This window comes from Urocitellus parryii, chromosome 8, assembly GCF_045843805.1.
Source record: "Urocitellus parryii isolate mUroPar1 chromosome 8, mUroPar1.hap1, whole genome shotgun sequence".
NCBI classification, from domain to species: Eukaryota; Metazoa; Chordata; class Mammalia; order Rodentia; family Sciuridae; genus Urocitellus; species Urocitellus parryii.
In genome coordinates this window covers 125,628,610-125,655,816 of record NC_135538.1, presented here as the reverse complement: position 1 = coordinate 125,655,816, position 27,207 = coordinate 125,628,610, and the positions used below count along the sequence as shown (strand labels likewise).

Here is a 27,207-nt window from a genome sequence, read left to right as displayed (position 1 = left end):
CTGTGGTCACTTTTACCCTGACTAAAAGCCAAGCGTTGTAAGTCAGCTTTCAAAACCAAGCCCTTGAACTGGATAGAGGGCGGCATCCAGAAAGGAGGGTCAGAAAGAAATGAGAAGTAGCCAGGCCTGGTGGTACCCACTGGAATCCTAGGGACTCAGAGGCTGACAGGAGGATGGCAAGCTTGAGGCCAGCCTCAGCAGTTTAGCAAGGCCAGAAGGAACTTAGTGAGGCCCTGTCTCAAATTTAAAAATAAAATAAAAAAGTGCTGGGGATGTGATTCAGCGGTTAAGCACCCCTAGGGGGTTCAATCCCGGGTACCAAAAAAAAAAAAAAAAGAAAGAAAAAGAAAAAGAAATGAAAAGTGGCAGCCAGGGAATGCTTCCTGTTTGTCAGTCAGGAGCTGCCCGTTTCATCTGAAGTAAAAAGGGAACTCAACTTAGCCAGGTACAGTGTTGCGTGCCTATAATCCCAGCAATTCAGGAGGCTGAGGCAGGAAGACAGCATGTTCAAGGCCAGACTCCGAAATTTAGCAAGATCTTGTCTCAAAATTTAAAGACCAAAAAAGTGCTAGTGATGTAGCACAGCAGTAGGGCAAGGCCCTGGGTTCAATACCCAGAACCACAGAAAAAAGAAAGAGAAAAAAAAATAAAGAAAATGGAGGAAATATAGGAACTGTAATATTATGTATAAAATCATATAAAAACATGGACAAAGTGATGGGGCTGTGGCTCAGTGGTAGAGCACTCGCCTAGCATGTGTGAGGCCCTGGGTTTCATCCTCAGCAACACATAAAAATAAATAAATAAAATAAAGGTACTGTGTCCAACGACAACTAAAAAATAAATATAAAAAACATGGATAAAAAGATGAAATGAAAAATCCTAAATGTTAACAATAACTACGTTAATAATGTGACAGCATCGTGAAAGGCTGTAAGGACATCTTCCAAATGTACTGTGTCGTACAACTGCAGTGTCATGAGGGCCCTTTACGCAGGCCTGCATCGGGGCCTGCAGGCCAGACCACACAGACTCCTATGCAACTCCCGGCAGCTCATTCACAGAGGAGCCTGAGCAGAAGAAAGACGGCCACACAACAGGACCAGGTGGTGCACATCTGCCACAGCTGCTCTTGGGCCTGCTGACTCCCTGGCCTTGGGACACTCTCTAGGTGGGCAGAATCCAGCCACAGGTGTGAAAGCAGTGAGTTCTTGTTCTGCTGGCCTTCATACCTGTGAGTCCCCCAGTACAGCAAACTCTCCACAGGCTACACTGACACTCTTTGAGTTTCTTACTGACTGAACAGCTACGGGCCCAGACAAAGGCATTTCCCAGGCTCCTTGTCAAAAGGGATGACTAAGATGGGTGCGGTGGTGCACACCTGTAATTCCAGCTGCTCAGGAGGCTGAGCCAGGAGGATCGCTAGTTCAAATCCAGCCTCAGCAAAAGCAAGGCACTAAGCAACTCAGTGAGACCCTGTCTCTAAATAAAATACAAAATAGAGCTGGGGATGTGGCTCAGTGGTCAAGTGTCCGAGTTCAATCCCCAGTACCCTCCAAAATAGGAGAAGTAGACTCCCTTTTCTCTTAACCCATTCTTCCTTCCTAGAACATGGAGGTAATGACAGAAGCTGCAGTAACCTACCTGTGAACATGAGGCATCCTCACCATGGAAGCCACAGATGAAAGACACTAGAGAAGAGAAATTCCTAATGACATCAGGAAGCTGCCAAATCAGCAGACTCCCTACTATAAATTTAGCCACACCTGTAATCCCAGTGGCTCTGGAAGCTGAGACAGGAGAATCATGAGTTCAAAGCCAGCCTCAGCAAAAAGCAAGGTGTTAAACAACTCAATGAGACCCTGTCTCTAAATAAAATACAAAAAGTAGGGTTGGGATGTTTTTCAGTGATCGGGTGACCCTGAGTTCAATCCCGGAATCCAAGAAGAAAAAAAAAATTTTTTATTTAGGGAAAATAAAAACCCCAACTTGTTTAAACTACTAATTTTTATACCTCTTATTATTTGCCACCAATTACAATTCACTACCTTTAAAAATAAAAATCCACATACTTCCATTTAGGGAATATTGACCATACAATTACATCCCCTTGGTTCTTGAATCAAATCTAGCATTATTAGGGCCACATCTTCATGTGTTAAAAGCCGCATCATAAGCCCATCTGTCCCTCCATGTTACATTTCTTCCTCATCTACCACAATGACTTAGTAATTATTCCTTTAGGATGCAAAGTTAAGTAAAATTTTCCCAAACCATCATTACAACATAATCCAAAGTAGGATATCACATTTGGGTTTTTTTTTTCATAGTGAAGCAAATAATCAGAACACCTCATGAATGCAAACTACATAAACATTTTTATTCATTGCACTAGTAATATTACCACCTGGTACTGACTAAAAAATGAGTAATTAATGAGTGCCACAAAAAAAATTCAAATGAACACATGAACTAATATTATTCCACCCTCATCCCTCCATAATTGAAGTAAAGAAACATTTTTAAAAATATAGATGCTCAAGGAAGAGAAATCAGTAGGGTGAGCACAATGGCATATGCCTGTAATCCCAGCAGCTGGGAGGCTGAGGCAGGAGGATCACGAGTTCAAAGCCAGCCTCAGCAACTTAGCAAGGCCCTAAGCAACTAAGTGAGACCCTGTCTCTAAATAAAATGCAAAAATGGGCTGGGGATGTGGCTCAGTGGTTGAGTGCCCCTGAGTTCAATTTCTAGTATCCCTCCCCCCAAAAAAAAAGGGAGCAGGAGGGAGGGTGATAACATGCAGAAGCCAGAGGGCTTGAGAGGCAGTACTAAGTAAGCAAATCCAGGGAATCGACCTCTGTGGGGGCTGGAGGCTACTGAAGTGGACAAGGCAGATCTAAACCATTCTCCAAAATGCAGGAAGGGACCTACCTCTACAGTGAGTCGGGGCACACAGGATTCAGATGAGCAGCACTGTTAATACAAAGCTGCCAAGTTTTAATTTCACTAGATTCACCAAAAAACTTCTTCCACAGAGCTCTAACCTAAATTTTACATACAAGACTTCAAGATAATCATGAATTCTCACATTCACCTCTTATTTTATTTTGATGATCAGACTTAATTTCCAACATGTGACTGTCATGATTCCATCAACACCCGCAGCTCCAAGCTGGCTCCTTCCAGGCTTCTTGGCCTGGGCAGCCCAGTGACCCTTAAGCCTCAGTGTGTTCAAAACTGAACACTCCTTCGTCTTCCCTTAAGTCTCTTCTGACGTCCCCATTTCACCCAATCCCAGACCACCTGAGAACTAAAAGTTCTGAAACTGGGTCATTCTTCATTCCTCTTTTAGCTGCTTAATTCTAACCACAAAAAAACACCAATTGTTCCTCCTATAGATCTCTGTCACATACCATCTATCCTACCAACTGCACCTGCTTCAAAAAATGACAGCGGTGATGCATGTCTGTAATCCCAGCAACTCAGGGCTGAGGCAGGAGGGTCTTAAGTTCAAGACCAGCCTGGGCAATTCAGTGATACCTCCCTTCTCAAAAGCAAAAATAAAAAGGCCTGGAGGCATAGCTCAGTATTGAGGGCTCCTAGGTCCAATCCCAACCCTGTATTAAAAAAAAAAAAACAGGAGGGGCTGGGGCTGGGGCTCAGTGGTAGAGCACTCGCCTGGCATATGTCAGGTGCTGGGTTGATCCTCAGCATCACACAAAAATGAATAAATAAAATAAAGGTATTGTGTCCAATTACAATAAAAAAATATTTTTAAAAAACACACAGATAAGCTCATGAGAGAATAAACAAGAATGATGAGGCCAAATAAAAGAGAACAAGAAAACAACTAAGTGAAAAACATATATGCTTCTCTGCCACCCTACCTAAGAAGGATTTGCTTTGGGTGGTTTCCTTAGCTGGTCTCCTTTTCCACATACTCTCAAAGCAAGAGCCTATCACTAGACTGAGGGTAGCTTTAATAAAAGACATGTAACCCCATAATGTTCCCCTAAATCCAAGTCTGCTACCTCAGCTGATGCATACAAAGTTCCTTTGTGTTGGAGGAAAGTGAGTTCCACCTGTTGAGGACTCCACCCAGCCTCTTACACAGGCCCTTCTCACAGGTCACTGGACTATGACTTCACCTTATCAATTTTAAGAGCCCTACAGAGCAGTTACTGCCCTGTGTACACACCTTCCCTCTCTCAGGCAGGTGCTCCCTCTCAAGGAGTGACCACAAAGCCTGTGTTGGTCATGTGCCCTCTTCACTCAAACAGCAGCCAGGCTCCACTGCCTCATACCATGCCACATTGCCCCACATCCACTTCCTGACCTCTCCCCGTCTCCCACGGGGCTTCTGTCACACTAACTTCATCATTTCCTCTAAGTCTGCATGTGCGCTCACTGCTGGTCACGTGCACAAATTGCTTGCTTGTTCTTGTGTGAGTTACAGTCAAAACTTTGCTAATTTGAGTAAGGCCCTGGTTCAACCCCTAGCACAAGATAATCTCTTCTGAAGTCATAACTCAATCGCCACACTAAAATGATTCCACTGTTAGAGACAGCAGTATGATTCCCATCTGCCACCTACTCAACCTTCATGACAACATCCAGTGTCATGAGCTCATCTGCATGGTACATGTCAGAAGAGATTATCCTGTGAGCTTCTGAGGGACCCACCATTTGAGTCACTTGGACTCTTCAACCAAGAAACCCTGTCTAATTCAGCATTTCATTCCCTTGAATTATCCCATCAACTGAATACATAAGGAAATAAACGTGAAATTTTGATCCATATTACTTCCTCAATCACATGCAAATGAACTAAATTACAGAATTCAAAGCACCAATACGATACTTTCTTATATTTTTAATAATAATTGATTACTTTTCAATATTTGCTGAAGGTACCCATTTTCAGCAAATGGACTTTTCCAAGCTCACAAACACCTCCAATTCCTTCTTGGAAAGTGATGATATCTTACTTCCTTATATATGCCAGCTGAATTAGGGAGAAAAAATTTCTTAGGAAAAGTGCCCCGTGGGCTGTATCCTGGTGGCCTGCATTTGCTCTACAGGACAAAGAACACATCCCTAACCAAGATATTTCATCCCTCTGTAATGTTTTGTTTGAACACGAAGTCCCTTTAGTGAGGGAGGAAAGCTCCCAGCACAGCAAGCTGAACAGACAGAAAGCAGCAGCTAAACATGGTGCCTGGTTCCAAAATCATCTCCAAACAGATAGGTAATGACATGCTAAAGAAGGGAACATGGCAAGTCTGACAGGTAGGAATCTGTGATTTATTTGGGTCATAAAGAAAAAGTCACTCATACACTGTCAGTTTCTTGGCTCCATTTATTTTATATAAACCACTATACATGTTCAGGAGAAAAAACAAGAGTGGCCTATAAAACATGGTAGCCATACTTGACAATTCAGTTGTGAAGATGTAACTGAGGAAAAAGATCAAAGCACCTGGGGGTGAAGCTCAGTGGTAGAGCACTTGCCTAGCATGTGTGAGGCCACAGGTTCAATCACCACCACCACCAACAAAAAAAAAATCAGAGCACTTTCAAGGACTTACTTTAACAAGTGTTAAATATTTACATTCTATTCACTATTAGCCTTATAGATAACATTTTTAAACTAGATCATTCTAAAGGAACATTATATATTCAAACATTAAAAGGAATCACATACTTAGATCTGGAATCTTATGACATTATACTTGCATAGAAAAAAAAAAACCCCAAAGTTAAATTATATATTTTTAATATGCAGCTTATGTTGTATGAAACTGTTCTCTATAAAGAAAACCTTTTACATATGCAATTAATTTTAAATGGAACATTTCATGGGAGAAAATATGTAATACTGAGTACAACAATTAGAACAGATCTCTAACCAAGATATTTCATCCCTCTGTAATGTTTCGTTTGAACACGATTAGTTAAGCATCATAGTCAGAGCCCACAACTCAGCTCAGTTTTATTTTATAACAACATTTAAACCCAGGAAAAAAGAACATCTTAACAGATTCCTCTGCTATCACAAGTGGTAATAATCAGAGTGTCTTAACTATTTCTCAAGGACACTGAAGAACACAGTTGGTTTCCTTCCCAAAACCAGGTCTCCTCCTATGGTATTTGCTGTTTAGGTACTTAAGTTTCTCCCACGGTCCAAGCAATCAGCCTTGGTCCACCACTGTCCCCAGTCCCAGAGAGAGAATCTAAACTAAGCTACAGACCTGGCAATTACATTCCTCTTGCTGGTGACAAGGCCAAGTTTGGGCAGAGAGGGCAGATCTGTGGGGGGTTTCTAAATTCTTAAAAGGTGATGTATAAGGAAAACTTTCCCTCTACATCTGAGCAAAAATATCTGAAGAGTTGACTAAGAACTTGGGAAGCAATCCTGAAGCTGAGAGGAACAGAAGAGGTCAAACTAAAGGAGGATTCCACCTCTAACTGGTAATGCAAGCAGCCTGATTCTATCCTTCTCGTACAGCAACAGTAAGCCCCTTTTGATCATGGGTGTTTTTATTAAGTTTATTTGCAAAAAATAAATATAAATTCTGATTCAGAAAATATCTTTAGAAGGAATTAAAAACTCCCTTGGGAATATCTTGAGTGTAAAATCTAAGCATCTGGAACTTACAGTTTACAAGAATATATTCCCATTAGTTGCCAATTACTCACCATTAAAAAATAATGGTCCTCAGATTCAGCTCTAAGGTATTTGAAAACCACTTGTTCCATGAACCTTTCCATAAGATCCCAGTCTTCAATGATTCCATGTCGAATTGGCCACTGAAGCAAGAGAAACCAAAATGTTGGAAACAATCAGAGCAACAGTCCCGAGGCTGTGTGTTAACCATGAGAAGAAACAACAGGCCTTATTAAAAAACTACCTACATGCTGCTCATACTCCACACCACCCACTTCTCAGTACAAAGAATCGCCTCCACAGGGGAGGCAGATGCAGCTCCACCACAACTGGATCTGGTGCCCGGCTCTTTTTTTTTTAGAAGAAGAAGAAGAAATATCTACTTAAATAATGTTAGTGTTTCTTGTTAATGACTCAATCTGCAATTTTCCATATCTGACAGGTTCATTAGTCAACCAGTAATTTTCCAGGAAAGCAGATTTTGCTTTCAAGTGTGACTCCATGTTCCCTGAGTCAATTTTGCATGCCAGGTCTTTGTTAATTCATGTGATTCACCACTCAAAAATACACCTATTCAAAACAACCATATCCAACTCAAATGTAAGAATAACACTATATTCCACAGCTCACAAGCACAATTTCTAGACATCCAACCATTCTGCATTCTATTTACTATTCTGTTGTTGGTTTGGCACTTAAACAGGTAAACTCCTGTCAGAAATTTCCCTTTGTAGCATAGGTAGGCTTATTGATGGCTTCATCTCCTATGAAAAAGTCAAGGTCATCAACGCCCCTCAACACTCTCCTTTGGGCTTGGTCAACCACCTGTGCTGACTCTCTGATGGCAATACCTTAATAATAAAACAATAAAAAAAGCAAAAAGATCTCCATCAGTATCCACATTTATGTGAAATACCAAGAAAGAAAAATATAACCCCTACCTATGTATAAGTAAATTTTCCATGTTACAGTTTTATCTGAGGTTAAGGGTACTCACAGAAAAGACACTGCCAATGAGCATATGATACAGAAATGAGTTATTTTTTCAGAATGGTACAAAGGAACTGGGCTTTTAAACAGAAGGTATGATACTAAATCTCTCAGGAAAATCCCTCAAGATAGTAAGTAAAATTCCTATGGATTATATACCAATGGTTTAAAATTTTTAATACAGTATAGAGGGGACAAAATTCTGTATAATACAGAAAAGGAGAGTAAACTGAAACATTATTTCTATATACTCTTAATCATTTTATAAAATACTACATCACACAGCTTTAAAAATGTCTAGTCTTGTTAAAAGGGGGAAACAAAAAGCTGTGATATCCCATTAAAAAGAAAAACCAGGGGCTGGGGTTGTGGCTCAGCAGTGGAACACTCGCCTGGCACCTGGAAGGCCGTGGGTTCAATCCTTAGCACCACATATAAATAAATAAAATAAAGTTATTTAAAAAAAAAAGAAAAAGAAAAGAAAAACTAAAAGGTGCTGGCTAGTATCTGTTGCAAAGAGCACAATCATCAAACAGTAACCAATGGCTGCACATTTTTAATAAGATCCTAAATAATCATGTAAAACTTCATTCTAGAATGTAACATCTAACAAACTGTAAAAACCTTCACAGATTCAATTTCTAACTCAAACTCCATACCCCATCACACACTAAGCTCCCATAAGCTCCCACTGGCCACTCCGTCTCTGGGTCACCACTCCTGTGAAGTGTTCCTAATGTTTAATTAGTGTTTCTAATGTTTCCACTAGCCCTAAACTTCCAGTAAGTCATTTTTCACAAATAATTTTAAATGTTTGACATTAGTCTACCAATGAGACTGTAGGTTTTTTTTTTTTTTTTGTATTTTGGGTTTTTTGGTGGAACTGGGGATTGAATCCAGGGGTAGTCTACCACTGAGCTACATCCCCAGCCCTTCTTTTATTTTTTATTTTGAGACAGTTCTTAAGTTGCCCAGGCTGTCCTTAAAGTTGTGATCCTCCTGCCTCAGCATCCTGAATAGCTGGGATTACAGGTACATCATCACTTTTGGCAAGACTGCAAATTTCTTTAAGTCAAATAACCATAAGTCTTTTACTGTTTCCAATGGCAGGCAAATATGTCAATAATAGTAGCTTACATTAGTTGAGCACTGCTAAGTTTCTTTTCGTGCACTACTTCATTTAGTGCCCATGACAGCTGAATTCACAGGTAAGTGCTATGATTTCACCTTCAAAGAGGTGGAGGCTTAACAAATGACCAAGGTCACACAGCTTCTGAGAGACTAAGCCAAGATTGGCTCCTAAGCAGATGGTTACTATCAGAGTAGGCATTACAGAAATATTTGTTAAACTAATATTCTACTGCACTAAAATATTCATTGTGGATTTGGAAAATGTTCAAACTATACCTAAATAATTCTAACATAAGCCTAACCCCATAACTACACTAATGGAATTTCACTATTGGCTTACTGTATTTTTGGTGAAACCCTAGCTCTCTAGCACCAACCAGTGCTACACAAAGTTTCTCATAATTAAAACATCAAAATGCTTGTGACTAGATTTCAGAGAAAGGTAAATATAGTGTCTCTGATATGAACTAATTCTTCAAATAGACCAGCCAACTTTATTTTTCCACATGAAGGCTTCATGTCGTGGAAGGAGTAGACTTTGAAGTTAAATAAGCCATGGTTTGCAGGCTGGGATCAGCATTTAAAGCTAGCTGACCTGAGGCTCCAAATACCACCTCTACATTTCACATCCCACCACTTACCTGGCAGGGCTGAGGATTAAACTGCCTATCATTTGTGGAGTGCTTAGTAGAGAACCTGCTATAGAGTAGTACTCAATAAATATTATCTACACAAAGGGCTGGAGTACTTGTAGCTCAGTGGTAGAGCACTTGCCTAGCATGTATGAGGCACTTCGTTTGATCATCAGCACCACATAAAAATAAATAAAGGTATGTGTCCATCTACAATTAAAAAATATTTTTTTAAAAAATTTATCTACACAAGTGTGGAGACTACAAATATGACTGGCTAGATACTTGAGAGGAACTGAAATTTAATCACTTAGGACAGAAACTAAGAAACATTATAAAAATGTGCTTATCCAATAATTCCTAGGTGGCACATACCCAAAATACCAGCTACTTAAGAGGAAGAGGCAGGAAGATCACAAGTTCCAGGCCAACTTGGGTAACTAAGTAAGACCCTACATCAAAAATAAAATTTTAAAACCAGGCACAGTGGAACCCACCTATAATTCTAGCAGCTTACAAGATTGAGACAGGAGGATTACAAGTTCAAAGCCAGCCTCAGCAATTTAGCAAGGTCCTAAGAAACTTAGCAAGACCCTTTCTCAAAATAAAAAATTAAAAAGATGGGCTGGGGATATTTTTCAATTGGTAGAATGCTTGCCTTGTTTAATTCCCAGCATCATAAAAAAAAAAAGAAAGAAAGAAAGAAAGAAAGAAAGAAAGAAAGAAAGAAAGAAAAATTTTAAAAAGGCTGGGATGTGACTCATCAGTTAAGAACTCCTGGGTTTGATCCCTGCTACAAGGAAAAATAAAAAAATAAAAAGGTCTGGGAATGTAGCTAAATGGTAGAGCATCTGCCTAGCATGCACAAGGCCCCGGGTTTAATCTTTAGCACCTCCTAAAATAATAAAAATAAATTCTCAGCTTTCCAGTTATAAAAATTGGGCATAAGCCCAAAGGACAGAACCCTGAATCACTGAAGCAAGCAGGAGAGAAGCAAAGCCCTGGAGCCTCTGGAGCATTGAGGCCTTGTGGCTGCAACAGTCTAGGGGCCAAAACTAACAAGGCAGTCCACAGCAGGAAATGAAACCCCTCTCTGAAAACTGACCATGAGACTGCTATTATTTCATTCTTCTTTATGGCTGAGTAGAACTCCGTATATGTACCACATTTTCTTGATCCATTAATTTATTGACAGGCATCTGGGATGATTCCATAACTTGGCTCTTGTGAATTGTATTGCTATAACAGTGAAGTGGCTGTATCACTATAGCATGCTGACTTTAGTTATTGTCTATAAGTACTAAGGAGTAGAATAGCTGGGTCATATGGTGGTTCCATTCCTAGATTTTTGAGGAATCTCCACACTGCTTTCCAAAGTGGTTTTACTGATTTGCTAAGTGAAATAAGCCGACTCAGAAAACCAAGGGTCAGATAAAATATTCTGTCATATGTGGAAGCTAGAGCAATTTTTAAAAAAGGAGAAAGAAGGCAGGGGAGATCAGATATCATAAAGATATAGGGAAAATAAGTGGAACAGAAAGAGAGCAAGAGGGAGGAAGGATGGGAAAGGGGAGGAAATAAGGAATGAATTTAACAAAACTGTGTTATATGTGCATATAAATGTTCCACAGGGAATTTGTTTATTTATTTGTAGAAACTGCCAATCAAAAATAAACTAGTGAGGGACTGCGAATATAGCTCAGTTGGTAGAGTACTTGCCTCACATGTATAAGGCCCAGGGTTTAGATCCCCAGCACCACAAAAAAAGGAGAGAAAAATAAACAAGTGAAAGTAAAATCAGTAGAGTAGAGGAAGAGGGAACAAAATAAGAAAGGAAGGGAATGGGAAATGAAATCAAATTCTTTGCATGTACAATTCTGTCAAAATGTACCCAACTACTGTGTATAACTATAATGCTCTAATGATTTTTTTTTTAAAAAAGAACTGATTTATAAAACAGTCCTTTAGCCCACTTTAAAAAAAAAAAACTGACTACGAAATCAAGGGCATACTGACAGACACCACACAGAACCATCTGATATATGTGTTGGATATTCCCAAGGGCAACTGGCAAGAAGGCTTGCAGCAGATCTCAGATTCTATCCTCTGGGCAGAATCAAACCTAATATATATAAATGTAAATTTAAACTGCCAAGTCGCTATAAAAAATTGCTAAGAGATGAAGGAAAAAATGATTCTGCAACCCATGATATCCTTTAAGTTTAACCGAGTATTTGAGGGCAAAAGAAAAAAAAAACTATACAGCAAAACTGCAAGAATTAAACTCAAAATAAATAAGTTATATATGTATGTGCATAAAATTTATACTCAAGATCTTTTTTCATATATATCTATGAAAGCCAAGATATAGCCCAAATAGTCCTTAGGAACAAAATAAAGAAATATTTCCAAGAGACTAGATTGCCCATGTTTCTCATAAAATAATGACCTGTTTCACCCCAACTATTCCCAGGACCCACAGCCTGCTTCAAAATCCTGACTTCCATCCACCCAGTACTAACTCTGAGACCCTCTCCAACTGGGTATCCACAAAGGCCAAATGGGGAGCCTGACTCTGACACCACACTGGCAGTCATGAAGAGGCATCCCCCTTAAAATAAGATCAGAATCTCAAAGCATACACCCAAAATGTTCAGGTTTTGATAAGACAGATCAATTTCACCAAAGAAACAATTGGGGACGACTCAACTGAAACAATACTAGTGAAAAACAATTGACAAACCAAGATGACACAGATACCACAATTGTCAAGCAAGGATTGGAGGAGCCATCATAAAACCCTTCAGGGAACAATTACAAACACACAGAACTGTGCACACATACTGTACCATACTAGATCCCCGGCTCTAACACTGTAGATGTGATCTTCGGGATAAACCAAGTAAAGAATACACGGGACTTTTCTAAACTACCTTTGCAACTTCCCATGAATCAACAATTATTTCAAAATAAAATAATGTAAAATAAAGCTCACAAATGATTTAAACAATCTAAATTATAAAACACCTCAGTTTTAATGATGATCAAACTAACAAGATTAAACTTAATAAAGAAAAATGTTCTCAAACTTAGTAAAGAACAAGTTCTTTAGTTTAAAAAAAAACAAAGTATGGATAAAAAATTTTGAGTAGCTAGAAGAGACAGACTCCAGGGCCAAGAAATTTGAGGACAATCTGAGGATAATCTAAGGAAGATTATTAGAGAGAGCATATATAAGGAATAATACACGTAAGGACTTATGATTCTGTACTTGGCACAGAAATTAAGAAACACACCACATATGATGTGTCAAAATGCATTCTACTGTCATGTATAACTAATAAGAACAAACTTTTTAAAAAAATACTCCACCAGTAATTTTTTTAAAAAAAAAAATCATACATATATAGAGAGATATAGAGAGATATATCGCCCCAGTAATCCAGCTACTTGGAGACGGAAGCAGGGGAGCTTGAACTCAGGAGTTCAAGACCAGCCCGGCAACACTGCAAGATCTAATCTCCAATAAATTAATAAGATTGAAAATATCTAATGTATTTCTCAAAATAATGCTACCCATTTTACTAAAACTTCAAGAAATAAATAATTCCTATCTTATACAAATTGTTCCAGAGATTTAAAAAGCTAACAAATTTATTTTATGAAATCAGTATCATCCTGATACACAAACCAGACAAAAAATGTGTAAGAAACGAAAGTATAGACTTTTGAACATTGATGCAAAAATCCTAAATTTAGTCATATACCACACAAAAATGCTTCAGTCAACAATGGACAGCACATTTTACTTGACTATTGTCCCACAAAATTACATCATCAAGTAAGGTCATAGTCATCTTAGTTCAAGGACAATCTATGATGTTCACATAAGGACAAAGTCGCCTAATATATCCCCCATCACTGAGTGGCAGTAAATATTTGCAAATATAGTTCAGCATGTACCTGTATTTCATAATCAAGTAGGATTTATCCCAAAGATAAAATTAATAACTGTTCAATGCTTGAAAATGTATTAATATAATCCATCACATTAAGAAGCACAAAAGTGCACAACTATGTGATCAATTCAACAAATAAAAAGCCTTCATTCTACTGTGATATATAAATAAATAAATAAAAGAAAAATCCTTAAGTAAAGGTCAACACTCATGGTTAAAAAACAAAACACTCTGGTTAAATTAGGAATAGAAGAGCACTATTTAACCTGATAAAGGTTCCACAAAACCTAGAGCAATCACTAATGAAACACTAAAGTCTTATTCTCTCTGAAGTCAGAAACACAAGAGCACCTGCTATCCCCAGTCTTGGTCACTACTTTAGCAGAAAGGAAACACAGAAAGCTAGGAAGGAAGAGAGAACATGACCATTATTTACAGGCAATACAAAAGGCTGCACAGAAAACTCTGAGGACTCTCAGAGGCTGGAGTCAAGAACAACTTGCAACACTCAGTAGCGCTCCTGTCTGTAGGCAAGGACTACTTTGAAAATATATATATATTTTTTTAATTTCACAGCAACAAAACACAAAGGTGACTAAAAATAAATCTAGCAAAAAGTCTGTAAAAGAATTTTAAGGAACATTATATAAACTTATAAGGAACATACATAAACATTACTGAAAACCCAAGAGACATGAATAAACAATAAATTACACATAATACATTCATGGATAGAAATATTCAATTTACAAATATTCCCAAGTAGGAATATTCAATTCCTATCCATAAATGTCAATGTGATGTCAACCTTTTCCCGAATCTATAAATAACATATCTCTAATCAAAATACCATAATACTTCATAAGTTCACTTAAACTGATTCTAAAATTTTTAGGAAAGAGTAAGGGCCAAAGCTATTGTTAAAAGAAAAATTAGCTAGTTGTGGTGATGCACACCTGTAATCCTAGCAACTCAGAAGGTTGAAAGAGGAGGATCACAAGTTGGGAGACCACCCTCAGAAACTTTTGAAAGAGACACTGCTCAAAATAAAAAATAAAAAGGGCTAAAAGATGTAGCTGAACAGTAAAGTGCCCCTGGGTTCAAAAACAAGGAAGGGAGAGAAGAAGGAAAGTAGATGAGGAGAAACCAAACTTACTAGATAAAGACAGAAGACAGGGGCTGGGGCTGTAGCTCAGAGGTAAAGCACTTGCCTCACATGTGTGAGGCACTGGGTTCAATCCTCAGCACCACATAAAAATAAATAAAACACACACTGTGTGTTCATCTACAACTCAATAAATATTTTTTTAAAAAAGACACATGACAAAAATGCTAGTATTCAACACTGCATATTTGGAGCAGAAATAGAGAAATACATCAATGAAACAAAACAAAGACCAAAAATATTCCCAAGCATAAATGTTACCGCAACATGATTGAAAAAGAATGTCAACTTGAAATGTATTCTTCAATAAATGGTGTTTAGACAACAAGCTTTGCATTTGTAAAACAAATCAAATTAGCTATCTCCTTCATACCATATTCAAGATATTAATTTAAAATTTTTGTAGAGGAAAACACAGAAATTCTTTATGACTTGGAGTAGGGGTATATTTTCCAAAATAAAAACTAAAAAAGAAAAAAGTGAAAATTTTAACTATATCAAAATTTAAAATTTCTAGATGTTAAAAAAAATCCTTTTAAAATGTCATAGCATAAAATAAAAGAAAAAGAAACCAAAAAAAATCATACAGGGCTAGAAGTACAGCTCAGAGATAAGCATTGCCTGCCACTAATAAGGGTTCAAACCCCAGCACCACAGGGGGAAAAAACTCATGGACTAGAATATGACATTGGCAACAAATTAGCATTTGCACAGAGGAGAGTTCTCATGACACCATAACAAAGACCAAAACAAGCAGGAGAAAAGTGGGCAGATATAAACAGGCATCATGCTCAACTTCAACAAAAGAAATGTAAATTCGGGGTGGGTGAGGGTACTAGGGATTGAAAGCAGGGGCTCCTAACCACTGAGCAACATCCCCATCCCTATTTTCTATTTTATTTAGAGACACGATCTCACTGAGTTCTAAGAGCCTTGCTAAGTTGCTGAGGCTGGCTTTGAACTCACAATCCTCCTGCCTCAGCCTCCGAGCTCCTGGGATCACAGGTGTGCCCCACCACATTTGGCAAAAAATGGAAATTTTAAACATCATTTTACATTCATCAGACTGGCAAAATTAAGTCAAGGACACATGGAAGCAGAAACGTTCACACACTACTGATGGGTTATAAATCAGAACCACTATTTGGAAGTAATCTGGCAATACCTAATAAGGACGAAGCAGGGCTAACCTGATGAAACAACTCCATCTCTGATTATTTCCTCTTCTGAAAATAGCACATGTACCTCAGGAGATATCTACTAAACTACTCTGCAAAATAGAAAAACTGGGAAAGGGCCATTAAAAAAAAAAGAAAAAGCTATATATTCACATAAGAATTCTGATCTTAACCTGTGTATATTATCAGTGATAAGTTTTAAAAACAATATTGAGGAGAATTTTAAACATAACACAGAAAGTTACTATGAAATCATTTTTTAAATGTTTCAACTCATAAAACCATGTATTCTTGTATATACATAGTGTACAGATAAAACATGGATTAGAAATCTACCAGAAAAAATCCACCAGAGAAGGAAGAAAGCAAGAAAAGAAAGGGAAAGAACTGGAAAAGAAATGAGGGCTGGGATCCATCCATAAGGTGTCGTTCAGAATTATACACCATCTGACAACAGGCATAGCTTGTGAGAGACACAGCTCAGTGGTGGTCACAGAGCGCATTTGTACTGACTAAAACAGCTACATGTCACTCGGTGTACAAGACCAGTCATATAAGCACTTTGCACAAACTAAAACAGCTACACACAGTAAAACAGCTACAATGTCACTCGGTGACACAATCTTACAAGACCAGTCATATATTCGATTCACACTGCCCAAAACTTCATTACAGAGTGCATGACTATATTCTGACATGAACATGAAACAAGTTAACATGTTCATTCTGGGTGGTGGGTTCATGGGTCTTTGTTAATATTCTTTGGCACTTTTTTGGAAAAATCAGAATTTTAAGGCTCTATTTAATGAAAAAAAAAAAAAAAGCATCTCATGACTCGTGCGGAGCTCTCTTCTGGGCATCAAGCTTTGTCCTAGCAGCCTCCAGGCCTTCACACATCAACTCACACACAAAGTCCCTGCCTTTCTGATGCTCTCTCCCCTCCCAGGTTAGATGTGACATGGTCACCATCCACCCCTCTGGTGGAACTGTTCAATGACTTCCAAAGCTATCCAATAACATTTAAAAAGAAAAGTAGAAAAAGAACTTTCTTCAAACAACTGGGAAAATTCTGCACAGAAGTTCAAATAAAACCAGACAAAAGCAGAGCCCGGGACAGACTTAGCACCAGTCTAGTCCTGGGACCAGGCCCTGAGAGACGGACGCTTCAGAAACCATCTGAGTACTCTTGATGTACCAAACAAAGTGCCTGAAGGAGACACCTGGCCCTTCTCCACACTTGCAGTCCAATATCACTGGGGCTTCTCCTTCCCTCACTACCATCTCATGTCGAGATCCATCAGAACCAGAAAAAGCTGGTTCTGCACAAAAGCTTTTCTTCTACTTACTAATTGTTCAGTGATGGGTTAAACCCAGGGCCTTGCACATTTCAGTCAAGTTCTTTACCACTGAGCTACACTTCTAGCCCAGCTTTTCTTATTTGATGCCATGTACCTCCTGGAATTTGTCTTCAGAACAAGGTCTCTGTACACAGAACACAGGTTCCACTCCCAGTACCAATACAAGCAGTGGTCCAAGCAAGGGAACCAGTACCCTCTGCCTGTCCCACCCCCTCCGTTTTGCCCAAGCATCACCTTACCTTGCCTTCTGGGATCTTTCTCTCTCAACACTTTCAGCCAACAGCATAACTATTCTTTACTCCCACCTCTTTGACAGTTTGTCATCTTCTAGCTTCTGCCACTGCTAAGGTTCTGACAGCCCAGTCTGAGAGCTTGCCCGTCTTTTGACAGTGAATGAAATCCCACTAACAACTGTCTTCAATTCCCCTCCATATTAATGATGACAGGTTAAATGGCACAGCCAACTGAGTGCTGCTCACAGTTTTAAATGACAGCACATTAAAGCAAAAGGTACAAGGTCAGTCTTTTTTTAGTTGATGCACTTAACAAAGTTAAAATCTAACCTCCTGCTTTGAAAGTCAGAAAGTCTAATCTGTCTACTCAGCATGGAATGATCAAGTTCTGGGGCATTCACATTAATAAATTCACAAAAGACGATTCATCCTACAGAACGTCAATTGTTATAAACTGAACTATGTCCCCAAAAATGCTGAAGCCCTAACTCCCAATGTGATAATATTTGGAGAAAGGAATTTTAGGGAGGTAATTAAGATCAAATTAGGATGGAATCCTAATGTGACAGGAGTATGGCCTTACAAGAAGAGAGGCCACAGAGTAGCCCCACTCCCTCTACACATTCACAAAGAAAAGGCCATGTGAGGAATCACTGAGAAAGAAGGTAGCCCTCTGCAAGCCTGGAAAAAAGAGACCTCATCAACCATGAGAGCATCTTGAACTTGGACTTTGAGCCTCCAGAACTATGATAAAATAAATATCAATTATTTAAGTCACTCAGTGCAGGGTACTTTGTTATGGCATCCTTGGCAGACAAATATTCCCATTTATAAATTTAAAATAAGGATACAGCAGACCAATAATGCCTATTATCAGGGATAATCCATTAGGGCATCAGTGTTTAGAGCAAGAAAATCAAAATCATGGTCTGTTATCCAGTAAGAAAGGAACTGGAACAAGGTTCCTTTAAATCTTCTCAAGGAATCTGGAGTATACTTTCTAGTGATCTTCATACTCACAATCATCAAATAAGGCCTTGGCCTTCCCTTCAATAAAGTCTACCCAAGCTCCCTCCATCCACCCCATCCCAGTTCTGTCCTGCCCACAGAGACTGTCATAACATTACACAACTACTAACCACCTACAATTTTTAAGATCAGAGCTTATCTTACAAGAGCTACATACAGGGGCCAATCTTTACTTCACTCTTGATTGATATACTCACTCCAAATATAACCTAGGATTTAGGTAGCACCCAAGAATTCTACCTATAAATAACCAGCCTGTCCTTAGGAAAATAAGAGTGCCTAGAAGGAACTTGTACAAAATGTGAGGTGCTTCTTTTAAGCTTATCGTGCTCTACTAAAAATTAAACAACAAAACACTTCTGGACTCAAAAAAGCAGCAGGCCACTCATTTCCACAAAAAAAAAAAAAAAAAAAAAAAAAAAAAAAAAAAAAAAAAAACAAAAAACTTTCAATAGAGTGAATATCTTTCTTTCAATAGACATGAAGTTACTAAGCTAATACAACTGTACTTTTTAAGGTTACAAATTAGCCTTAAAAACCCAGACACACTTTTTCTAGGCAGTTCAGACATTTATGATTAAATCAAAGTCCCCTGCCAACCACCCAAGATGAAACTCCATTGACAGTGACAAAGGGCTATCTCAGGGGAACCAAAAGACTAGAGCACTGCAGTTAGGTCATAGCTACCACCAACAGCGACATTCAGGAACCAGGCATCAAAATAGCCAGCCCTTCCCAGAAACTAGAATAATCTTCTAAAAGAAGATGGTGAGTAAAATAATATGCCTTGGAAAACAGAACTGAAATGCTTAGAAATGAGAATGCTGAGAAACACAACCCTTAAAACACCCGAGGGTAGAGCTTTACTTACATGAAGGAATAATGAACTGTGGCTCAGTGTTGCCTGCGTAGCCAAGCTTGGTATACCTAAAAGCACAAAGTCATCAACACAGGTTTAGATAACAATGTTCTTGTCTGTATCCCACCAATGTCTTTTATTATCAAGTTCTCCAAGTCCTAAAATAGTGAGCCTCGGAACACTCCCTAGAAAATTTTTTTAAAACTCTGTGATCTCTGAATATCAATGAAAGCAGAATGGTTTGGTTGGTTTTTGTACTGGGGCTTGAACCCAGAAAGGCTTTACCACTGAGGTACATCTCCAGCTTACTTTTTATTTTGAGACAGGGTCTCACTAGCCCAGGGTAGTGATTGGGATTACAGGTGTGCACCACTAGGCAAAGCTCAAAGAAAGTAGTTTATAGCTACTTAAAATGCTAAACTTCTACTAGAATGATGGCAACACATACAGTAACACACAAAAGCTTCATTTTTATCCCTAATGACACTTAAAATTACTTTCATACTCTATACACCTTTACAAAAGCAATGAGGAAAGTTGATGTTATTCCTATTTTGCAGATAAGAAAACAGAGGCACTGAGAAGTTAATTAAGTTGCCCAAGGCCAAACTGTCAGTGAACTACAGAAAAAGAGCCCAATTTAACTTGGCAGGCTAATTCCCACACAGTTCTGTAGGAAGTATATTTATTTCCCAAACTTCCTGTATTTTGCGGGGGGGGGATTAGAAAATGATCACATAATTTTTTTTAAAATGTCATGCATATGTCTAGAAACAGCTACTGCTCTCTCTGAGAATCATCTGACAGGAACACCTCCTTTATCATTTCATTTCAGAAGAAGCCCGTTTTCTGTCAAGATATTCTGTACGATAGATTCCAGAAGTCTTCACTAAAACAAATGCCAAAATACTACTATCTGTTCCAAACGCATTTGCTAATTTCCTAAATATAAAAAGAGGGGTAAAAAAGCACCACTCCTACCATCTGCTGGAGAGGAATAGTTGAGAAGTAGCAAGTGAACTGAAGGCTCCTCAGCACTTCCCATCAGGGCTGTTCTCGTCCACAGCCAGGTTGGGACAGCCACACCCTAAGCTGTAACAGCACTGATCCCGAACAGAGCTTTGGCAGTGTAAAAGCAGCTTTATGAACTCATTCTATTCAATTAATTATTTCTAGATGCCTGTTTTGTTTTGTTTTGTACTAGTAGGGATTGAACCCAGGGTCTTGTGCATGCTAGCCAAGCACTCTGCCACTCAGCTACATCCCCAGCCCTTGATATTAAATTTTTGAAAACTTTTAATGTGGTAATACTTCTAAAGATTTATCCCTGAGATTTTTAAATGGATCTTATCACATGGTATTAATAATTTAACTTCATGATTTTTAAATGTACTTTACAATATGGTAATCTTAGTATTTCTGAACACATAGTAAATGGGAAGGATTGGGGAGAAGAAAAAAAAAATAGTCAGCTGTCCTTAAATCACACCATACTGCTCAGCCTCCAGGGATACAAGTTCTTCATGTCACCGCAGTCAGGATGAGGCCAAGCCCTGAGATCCTGGCCCGACAGGATAAGACCCATCTGAAGCCCTCACAAGTCCACAGACTTCAGGTCTAGGATAAGGGTACACAAGCAATTAGAGCAGTCACTCCCAGGTCCACAGACCCACAAAGGAAGGTTTCTAAGCCAAACCAGAACTGGGGACTTTCCAGAATGGAGCAACAGAGACTTCAAAAAGTTCTAGATCATCCCCAATTTGATCATCATTCTGGAAATAAACTCCAGATGATAAACTTAAGTCAACAAGTTACTAACCCAAGGCAAAAGCAGCCCATAGAACCCAATGAGCAGACCAGAAACCACCAAAATCATCAAATCTAATCATGTGTTTAACAAGTCTTATCACTTTACTCCCCTAAAAAGAAACCATGCACTTGAACTTAAACCACTTAAGTAAATCCAACTTCCCACACCATTAAGACTTTGAGTTCCGTGATGTAGGGAACTGGATCCTTCACAAATGCACATCTACTCACAGTGCCTGGTATGTGGCAGACAGTTCATGTATCTGAATGAATTCTTCCCAGGTGTAAGAAAAGGTAAGCACTGTCAAACTGCTGAGATAGGGACCAATGTCTGAAAGGGGATGCAGAAAGTCAGGAAAAAAAATGGTGGAACCAGAAAAGACTGGAGACTTTCTATTTAATCCCATAAGTACCACACATGTCTGTTACATTATTTTTTTTATTTCCTATATTTTTTATTAGTTAATAAGACCATGCACTTTGGCACCGGACTGCCTGAGCTCAAATCCCAGTTCAGCCATTTGCCAAATTTGGAGGAGTTACTTTTCTTCCATATGTGTTAGTTTTGCCATCTGGAAAATAGAAATAATAATACAACCCACCTCCTACAGTTAGTATGATAATGGGGTTAATATATGTAAGAATGGTAGAACAACATTGTTATTATATAAGATTCACTTATCTTTCTATTATTTTTCTGTATCTGTGAAATATTTTCTTATTTAAAATTTTGAAGAGTAGCCGGGTGTGTGGTGCATGCCTATAATCCCAGCAGTTACCAGAGGGTAAGGCAGGAGGATCAAGAGTTTAAAGTTAGCCTCAGCAAAAGTAAGGCGTTAAGAAACTCAGTGAGACCCTATCTCTAAATAAAATACAAAACAGGGCTGCCGATGTAGCTCAGTAATCAAGTGCCCCTGACTCAATCCCCAGTAGCCAAAAAAAAAAAAAAAAAAATTGTGTCCCAAGCCATAGTTTCCACTCTTTCTGCAGTACAGCATGGCCAATCTGGTTTGTGGAGCAGTGGGATGGAATGTACACTCCATGAAACACAGCTGTTGAAGGATATCTGTTATCTCTAGAGTCACTAGAAGATAACAGATATTCATTAACAGATAATAGCTATGTCTCATCTCTTTCCCACCATTCTGAAACCTGAACTAGAACTGTGGCCCAAGCAACAAGAGCTCAGACTACAGAAATGGACTAGAGCACTTTTAGGCTCACAGTTCTAAAATTCAACTACATATTGACAATGCCACTCAGCAACAGGTGCTAGAACATGAAGACCCTAAGCCACAGGGTTCTGTCAGACAATAGGAAGGTCTAAAAAGGAGGTCTTGAAAGGAGGCCTCTGTTAATCGTCTCAGGAGTACCTTAAGCATCAGTAACATTGAACAAATAGTGGTTTTCCTGCCTAAGGCAAACTAACATGAAGACATAGTTGTATTCCTATGTACTAACAGTTTATTATGAGATGTTTCCTTACCGTCCTAGCAGAACTAAAGCCATATTAAATTCAATGGCAAAAGTACAGAGGATCTAGATCACTTTATGGCAAATTAAAATCTTTCAATTTTCCTATACTATTCTTTAAATAGCATCAAATACACCTGAGGTTTTGTATATTTTGAATAATCACAATGAAAGTTTATCAAGATTTTTCCAAAAGACACTTAAGTTTAAAATTTTAATAAACTATCAACACAGACTCACATCATCCTTCAGTGAGAATCTATCAACTGCAACATTGCACACCCTCAAATTCTTTCCTAGAAGGACAACCTGATACTAGACTATCATACCCCATCAAAAATGATCATGGCCAGGTGAAGTGGCACAAACCTATAATCCCAGTAGCTCAAAGACAGCCTCAGTAACTCAGTTAGGACCTAAGCAACTTAGTGAGACCCTATCTCAAAATAAAAAAATTATAAAAGGACTGGGGATGTGGCTCAGTGGCTAAGTGGCCCTGGGTTCAATAAGAAAGAAAAAGAGAGAGAGAGAGAGAGAGAGAGAGAGAGAGAGAGAGAGAGAGAGAGAGAGAGAGAGAGAAATGCTCCTAAGAGCCAGATGTGGTAGCACACACCTCTAATCCCTGCTACTCAGGAGACTGAGGCAGGAGGATCACAAGTTTGAGGCCAATCTAGGCAACTTAGTGAGACCCCGTTTAAAATAAATTTAAAACACAGGGGAGCTGTGGGCATAGCCCAGTACTTGCCTAGCATGTGTGAAGTTCTTGGTTTGATCCACAGTATGGGGGTGAGGACGGTGGAGGGATGGCTGTGTGACAGTTCAACTACTCAATGCACAGGACCCTCCCCCAAAAAAAGAGTCAACAAGTAAACACAATTCTTAAATCTGGAAAGTCAAGACACCATGTACAAAAACAAACTTTTCTCATTTCAACCAATTTACCAAAATGTAAACCAAATAGCCAGCACTGTATTAGTCACTGAAGACACTGGGAAGCAAGGGAGCCCAAAGGTCCCCAAAGTGATTCTCAAAATGTTTACCTATTGGAAATATGACTTCACATCGAGGGAGCCTGGCCCACTTTATATCGCAGGCAAGTTTAAGATCATCTGGTAGGCATTCAGAAAAAATCACACCTGTGAAAATCCTAACATACAAATTCCAAGGTCCTGTGAAAGACTCACAAATGGGAGTCTCCAAAGGGGTCTGCACACAAGTATTTTTAATATCTTCTGCCCTTCCACCATGATTCTGAAGGTCAACCAGCTGAGAAATCCTGACCTCAACTACACCACTGGCAATCATCTTCACACTGTTATATAATGCAAGCCCCCAACCTCACATTCACATTCCAACAAACCACCCACCACTCACCACATTCACCAAATAAAACATACCAATGTGTTGAAGTATAACACTAATCAGAGGTACAAAAGTAGGGACCCAGTTGTGACAATTTTGTCTTATTATTTAGAAACAGTGTACATTTCAGTATTCTATATCTATTTAAAAATGCTTTTCAATTCAAATTACTTATGAAATGTAGTTTCTTTGTTAAAAAAAACTAGGCTCAAGTAATAGTGAAAAACAGAAGCATTTAATCCTTATGAGATGATGGAGGGGTAATCAAACCAAATGATAATAAAATACTATTATATCTCTACAAAAGTGAAAATTAAGCCAAGGAGATCAATCATCACTCTCTCATTTAACATTGTTTTGGAGGAACTAGATATTACAAATCACCAGCAACAATTTCAAAAACTACATAAAAGGAATAGACATTGGATAAGAGACAAAAATGTAATCATTTGGGAAGTTATACTCCATGTATGTATGTCAAAATATACTCTATTGTCATGTATATTTATAAAAAATAAATTTTGGGCTTGAGTGGCAGAGCTATATTGTGAGATTGTAATAAGACTCTAAAGTATTATGGTTGATTCCATGTGAGGCACTGGGTTCGATCCTCAGCACCACATAAAAATAAATAAAGATATTGTATCCATATTTTTTAAATATTTCTTAAAAAAAGAATAATTTTATAAATATAAAAAATTAATCATTTATAAATAACTGTATACCTAGATTATGTGAGGAAAATTAAGTGAAAAATTAAATATAGAGAATTCAGTAAGATGACTAGTTACTAAATGAAGACAACAGTCAACAAGAACATATACTGGATAAAAAGATCCCATACCAAATGGCATCAACTATGGAATATTACCTTTAAGAATAAACTACAGGGCTGGGATTGTGACTCAGAGGAAGAGTGCTCACCTAGCATGCCTGAAACTAGGTTTGACACTCAGTACCACATAAAAATAAAATAAAGGTATTGCATTCACCTACAACTAAAAAATAATATGTTAAAAATAAATAAATAAACTACAAGAGCCAGGCATAGTGGTGCACACCTGTAATCCCAGCTACTTGGAAAGCTAAAGCAGAAGGATCACAAGTTGGAGATCAACCTAGGCAACTTAGTGAAACCCTATCTTGAAATAAAAAATTTTCAAAAAGGGCTGGGGATGTAGCTCAGTGGTAGAGCACTTGCCTAGCATGTACCAGCTCCTGGATTCAGTTCCCAGTATAAAAAAGAAAGGAAAGAAAGAAAGAAAAGAAAGACCAACCAATCACAAAAAAGAATAAACTGTATGCTGTAGATAGCTCTCCAAATATTAAGAAGAAAAAAATTTGAGATATGCCCTTGCCTTAAACAGAAAGAATCAATATCCTTAAAAGATCATTAAACCCACCTATAAATTTAATAAACCCATTCAAACTCAGGGGTACTCCTGAAGTGTAGTGAGTTGTTCATGGGTAGCAGTGCATACAAAGATATGCACACACACACACACACACACACACACACACACACACAAAGTTCATGACACACTAAAATAGCAAAACAAAAAACTGGAAACATTCAAAATAGAGAATGTAATAAATTCTGTTATCAATTCAATAAAATGCTACACAAATATTTAAAAGGAAGATTGAGAGCTGCTGCCATAAATAGATGTATAATACAGATGCAAGCAGATGCAAGCAATATATATTTGTGATATGAGGCAATTTAATGGAACCACAATTTGGGGTTCAAATCCTAGCACTAGCCATGTCATTTCAGGCAAGTAAATTAATCCCTCCATGTCTGTTTCTTCATCAGCAAAATGTGTAGAACAATCTTTACCGCAATGTTGAATTTTACCATTTTTTGAAAATATTTCCTAACTCAGTAAACGAAAATAGGACCTCATAGTTCAATAATTTTATTTGTTTACTACTACTGAATAATATATTATGTACACTATTACTAATCTCCATTTCTTCCATGAACTATCCTCAGATAATGTCCACTAGAGTCTTAGTGTTTTCTTACCAATTTTACCTCTTTATACATTGAGGATATTAATGCTTACTCATATGTACAAAGCTACTCTATACTTTTTCTCAGTGTGTTATCTTGAGTTTCAGTCACTTGCTGTCAACAAGATCTTAATAAAACTCTAAAGTATTATGGTTGATTCCATCACTCTGTGAACAGCACAGAGCACACTTACACAAACTAAGATAGCTATCACCTCACTGATACAATCTTACAGAACCAACATCCTACATGCAGTCCACTGAAATGCCATTATGCAGTGTGTGAACATACATTTTCTGAAATACAACAGTCTAGGTGGTCAAATCTACCAAACATTTTCCTAAATAATTTATTCATCATTTTTACTTTGAAAGTCCCTCTGCATACTAAAATTTCATATTATTTCCCTTCTGGTTTTATGTATATCTTTTTATCCCAAATAGGAAGAACTACACTAACCAAATTTTCCTAAACATGTGTATAAGCACTCAAGACAATCAATTTTTAATTAAAAGCTCCTGGTTTGGGCTAGGCACATATCAGGAGTGTGAGGAAAGTTGTTAAGTTCAAAGCCAGCCTCTGCAACTGTAGCGAGGCCCTAAGCAACTCAGTAGACCTTGCCTCTGAATAAAATATTTTTTTTTAAAAAAGGGCTGGGAAGCGGCTTGGGTTGTAGCTCAGTGGTAGAACACTTGCCCAGCATGTGTAAGATACTGGGTTCAATTATCAGCACTGCATATAAATAAACAAAATAAAGGTCCAAAAAAAATACCAAGTTTTTCCTTTATGTTCTCAGAACATGAGACAAAACGACAAATGGAAATACACAACCACTTAGACACACAAACCACCCCTGTATTTGGTCTGCATCTATCCACTCTGTCCTCTGACTGGTGGGTGAATATATGTTCCCCAGCAGTGGCCTGTCCTGTCTCAGCTCTGTTCTCTTTGGCCATCTCTGTGTAGTTGTCAGGAGCCAGCAATGAGCCAACACTTCTTTCTCAGGAAAGGCCCCTCTTCAGACCATTCAAGGCATTTGGCTATCCACACATCACTAGGTGCCAAGAAAGAATGACTCTGGCCTTGATACAGACAAACTAGTGAGCCCATTGGGACTGGAACTGCCTCTGGGTGCCTCACCTCCTGGATCCCAAGTTCAGAGAGTTCCATCACCAAGGAAGTGAGGTGAGGTCACTTCCTTCAGGGAAGTGAATGAGGTCACTGCCTTGGCAACTGCTTTGTCCTAACAGTTGTTTCCAAGGGTCCCAGGAGATGGAGCCTGCCCCACCTTCCTGTGACATTTTCACAAGACATAAAGGTTATATACCCTAGGAGCCCGGGATCA

At 38.5% G+C, this 27,207-nt stretch overlaps 1 protein-coding gene across 1 annotated transcript in view; it reads right to left on the bottom strand.

Moving 5' to 3' along the window:
- LOC144256558 (actin-related protein 3B) overlaps positions 1–19,265 on the bottom strand; it is a 56,324-nt gene extending 37,059 nt beyond the window's left edge. Inside the window, exons 1-3 of the mRNA XM_077801728.1 lie at positions 19,214–19,265; positions 7,396–7,518; positions 6,700–6,812 (exon numbers count right to left, since the gene is read on the bottom strand). Of these exons, the coding sequence (XP_077657854.1) occupies positions 6,700–6,771 (72 nt within the window). The 5' untranslated portion in view covers positions 6,772–6,812; positions 7,396–7,518; positions 19,214–19,265. The remainder of the gene's footprint in view (positions 1–6,699; positions 6,813–7,395; positions 7,519–19,213) is intronic.
- Positions 19,266–27,207: the final 7,942 nt, after the last annotated feature.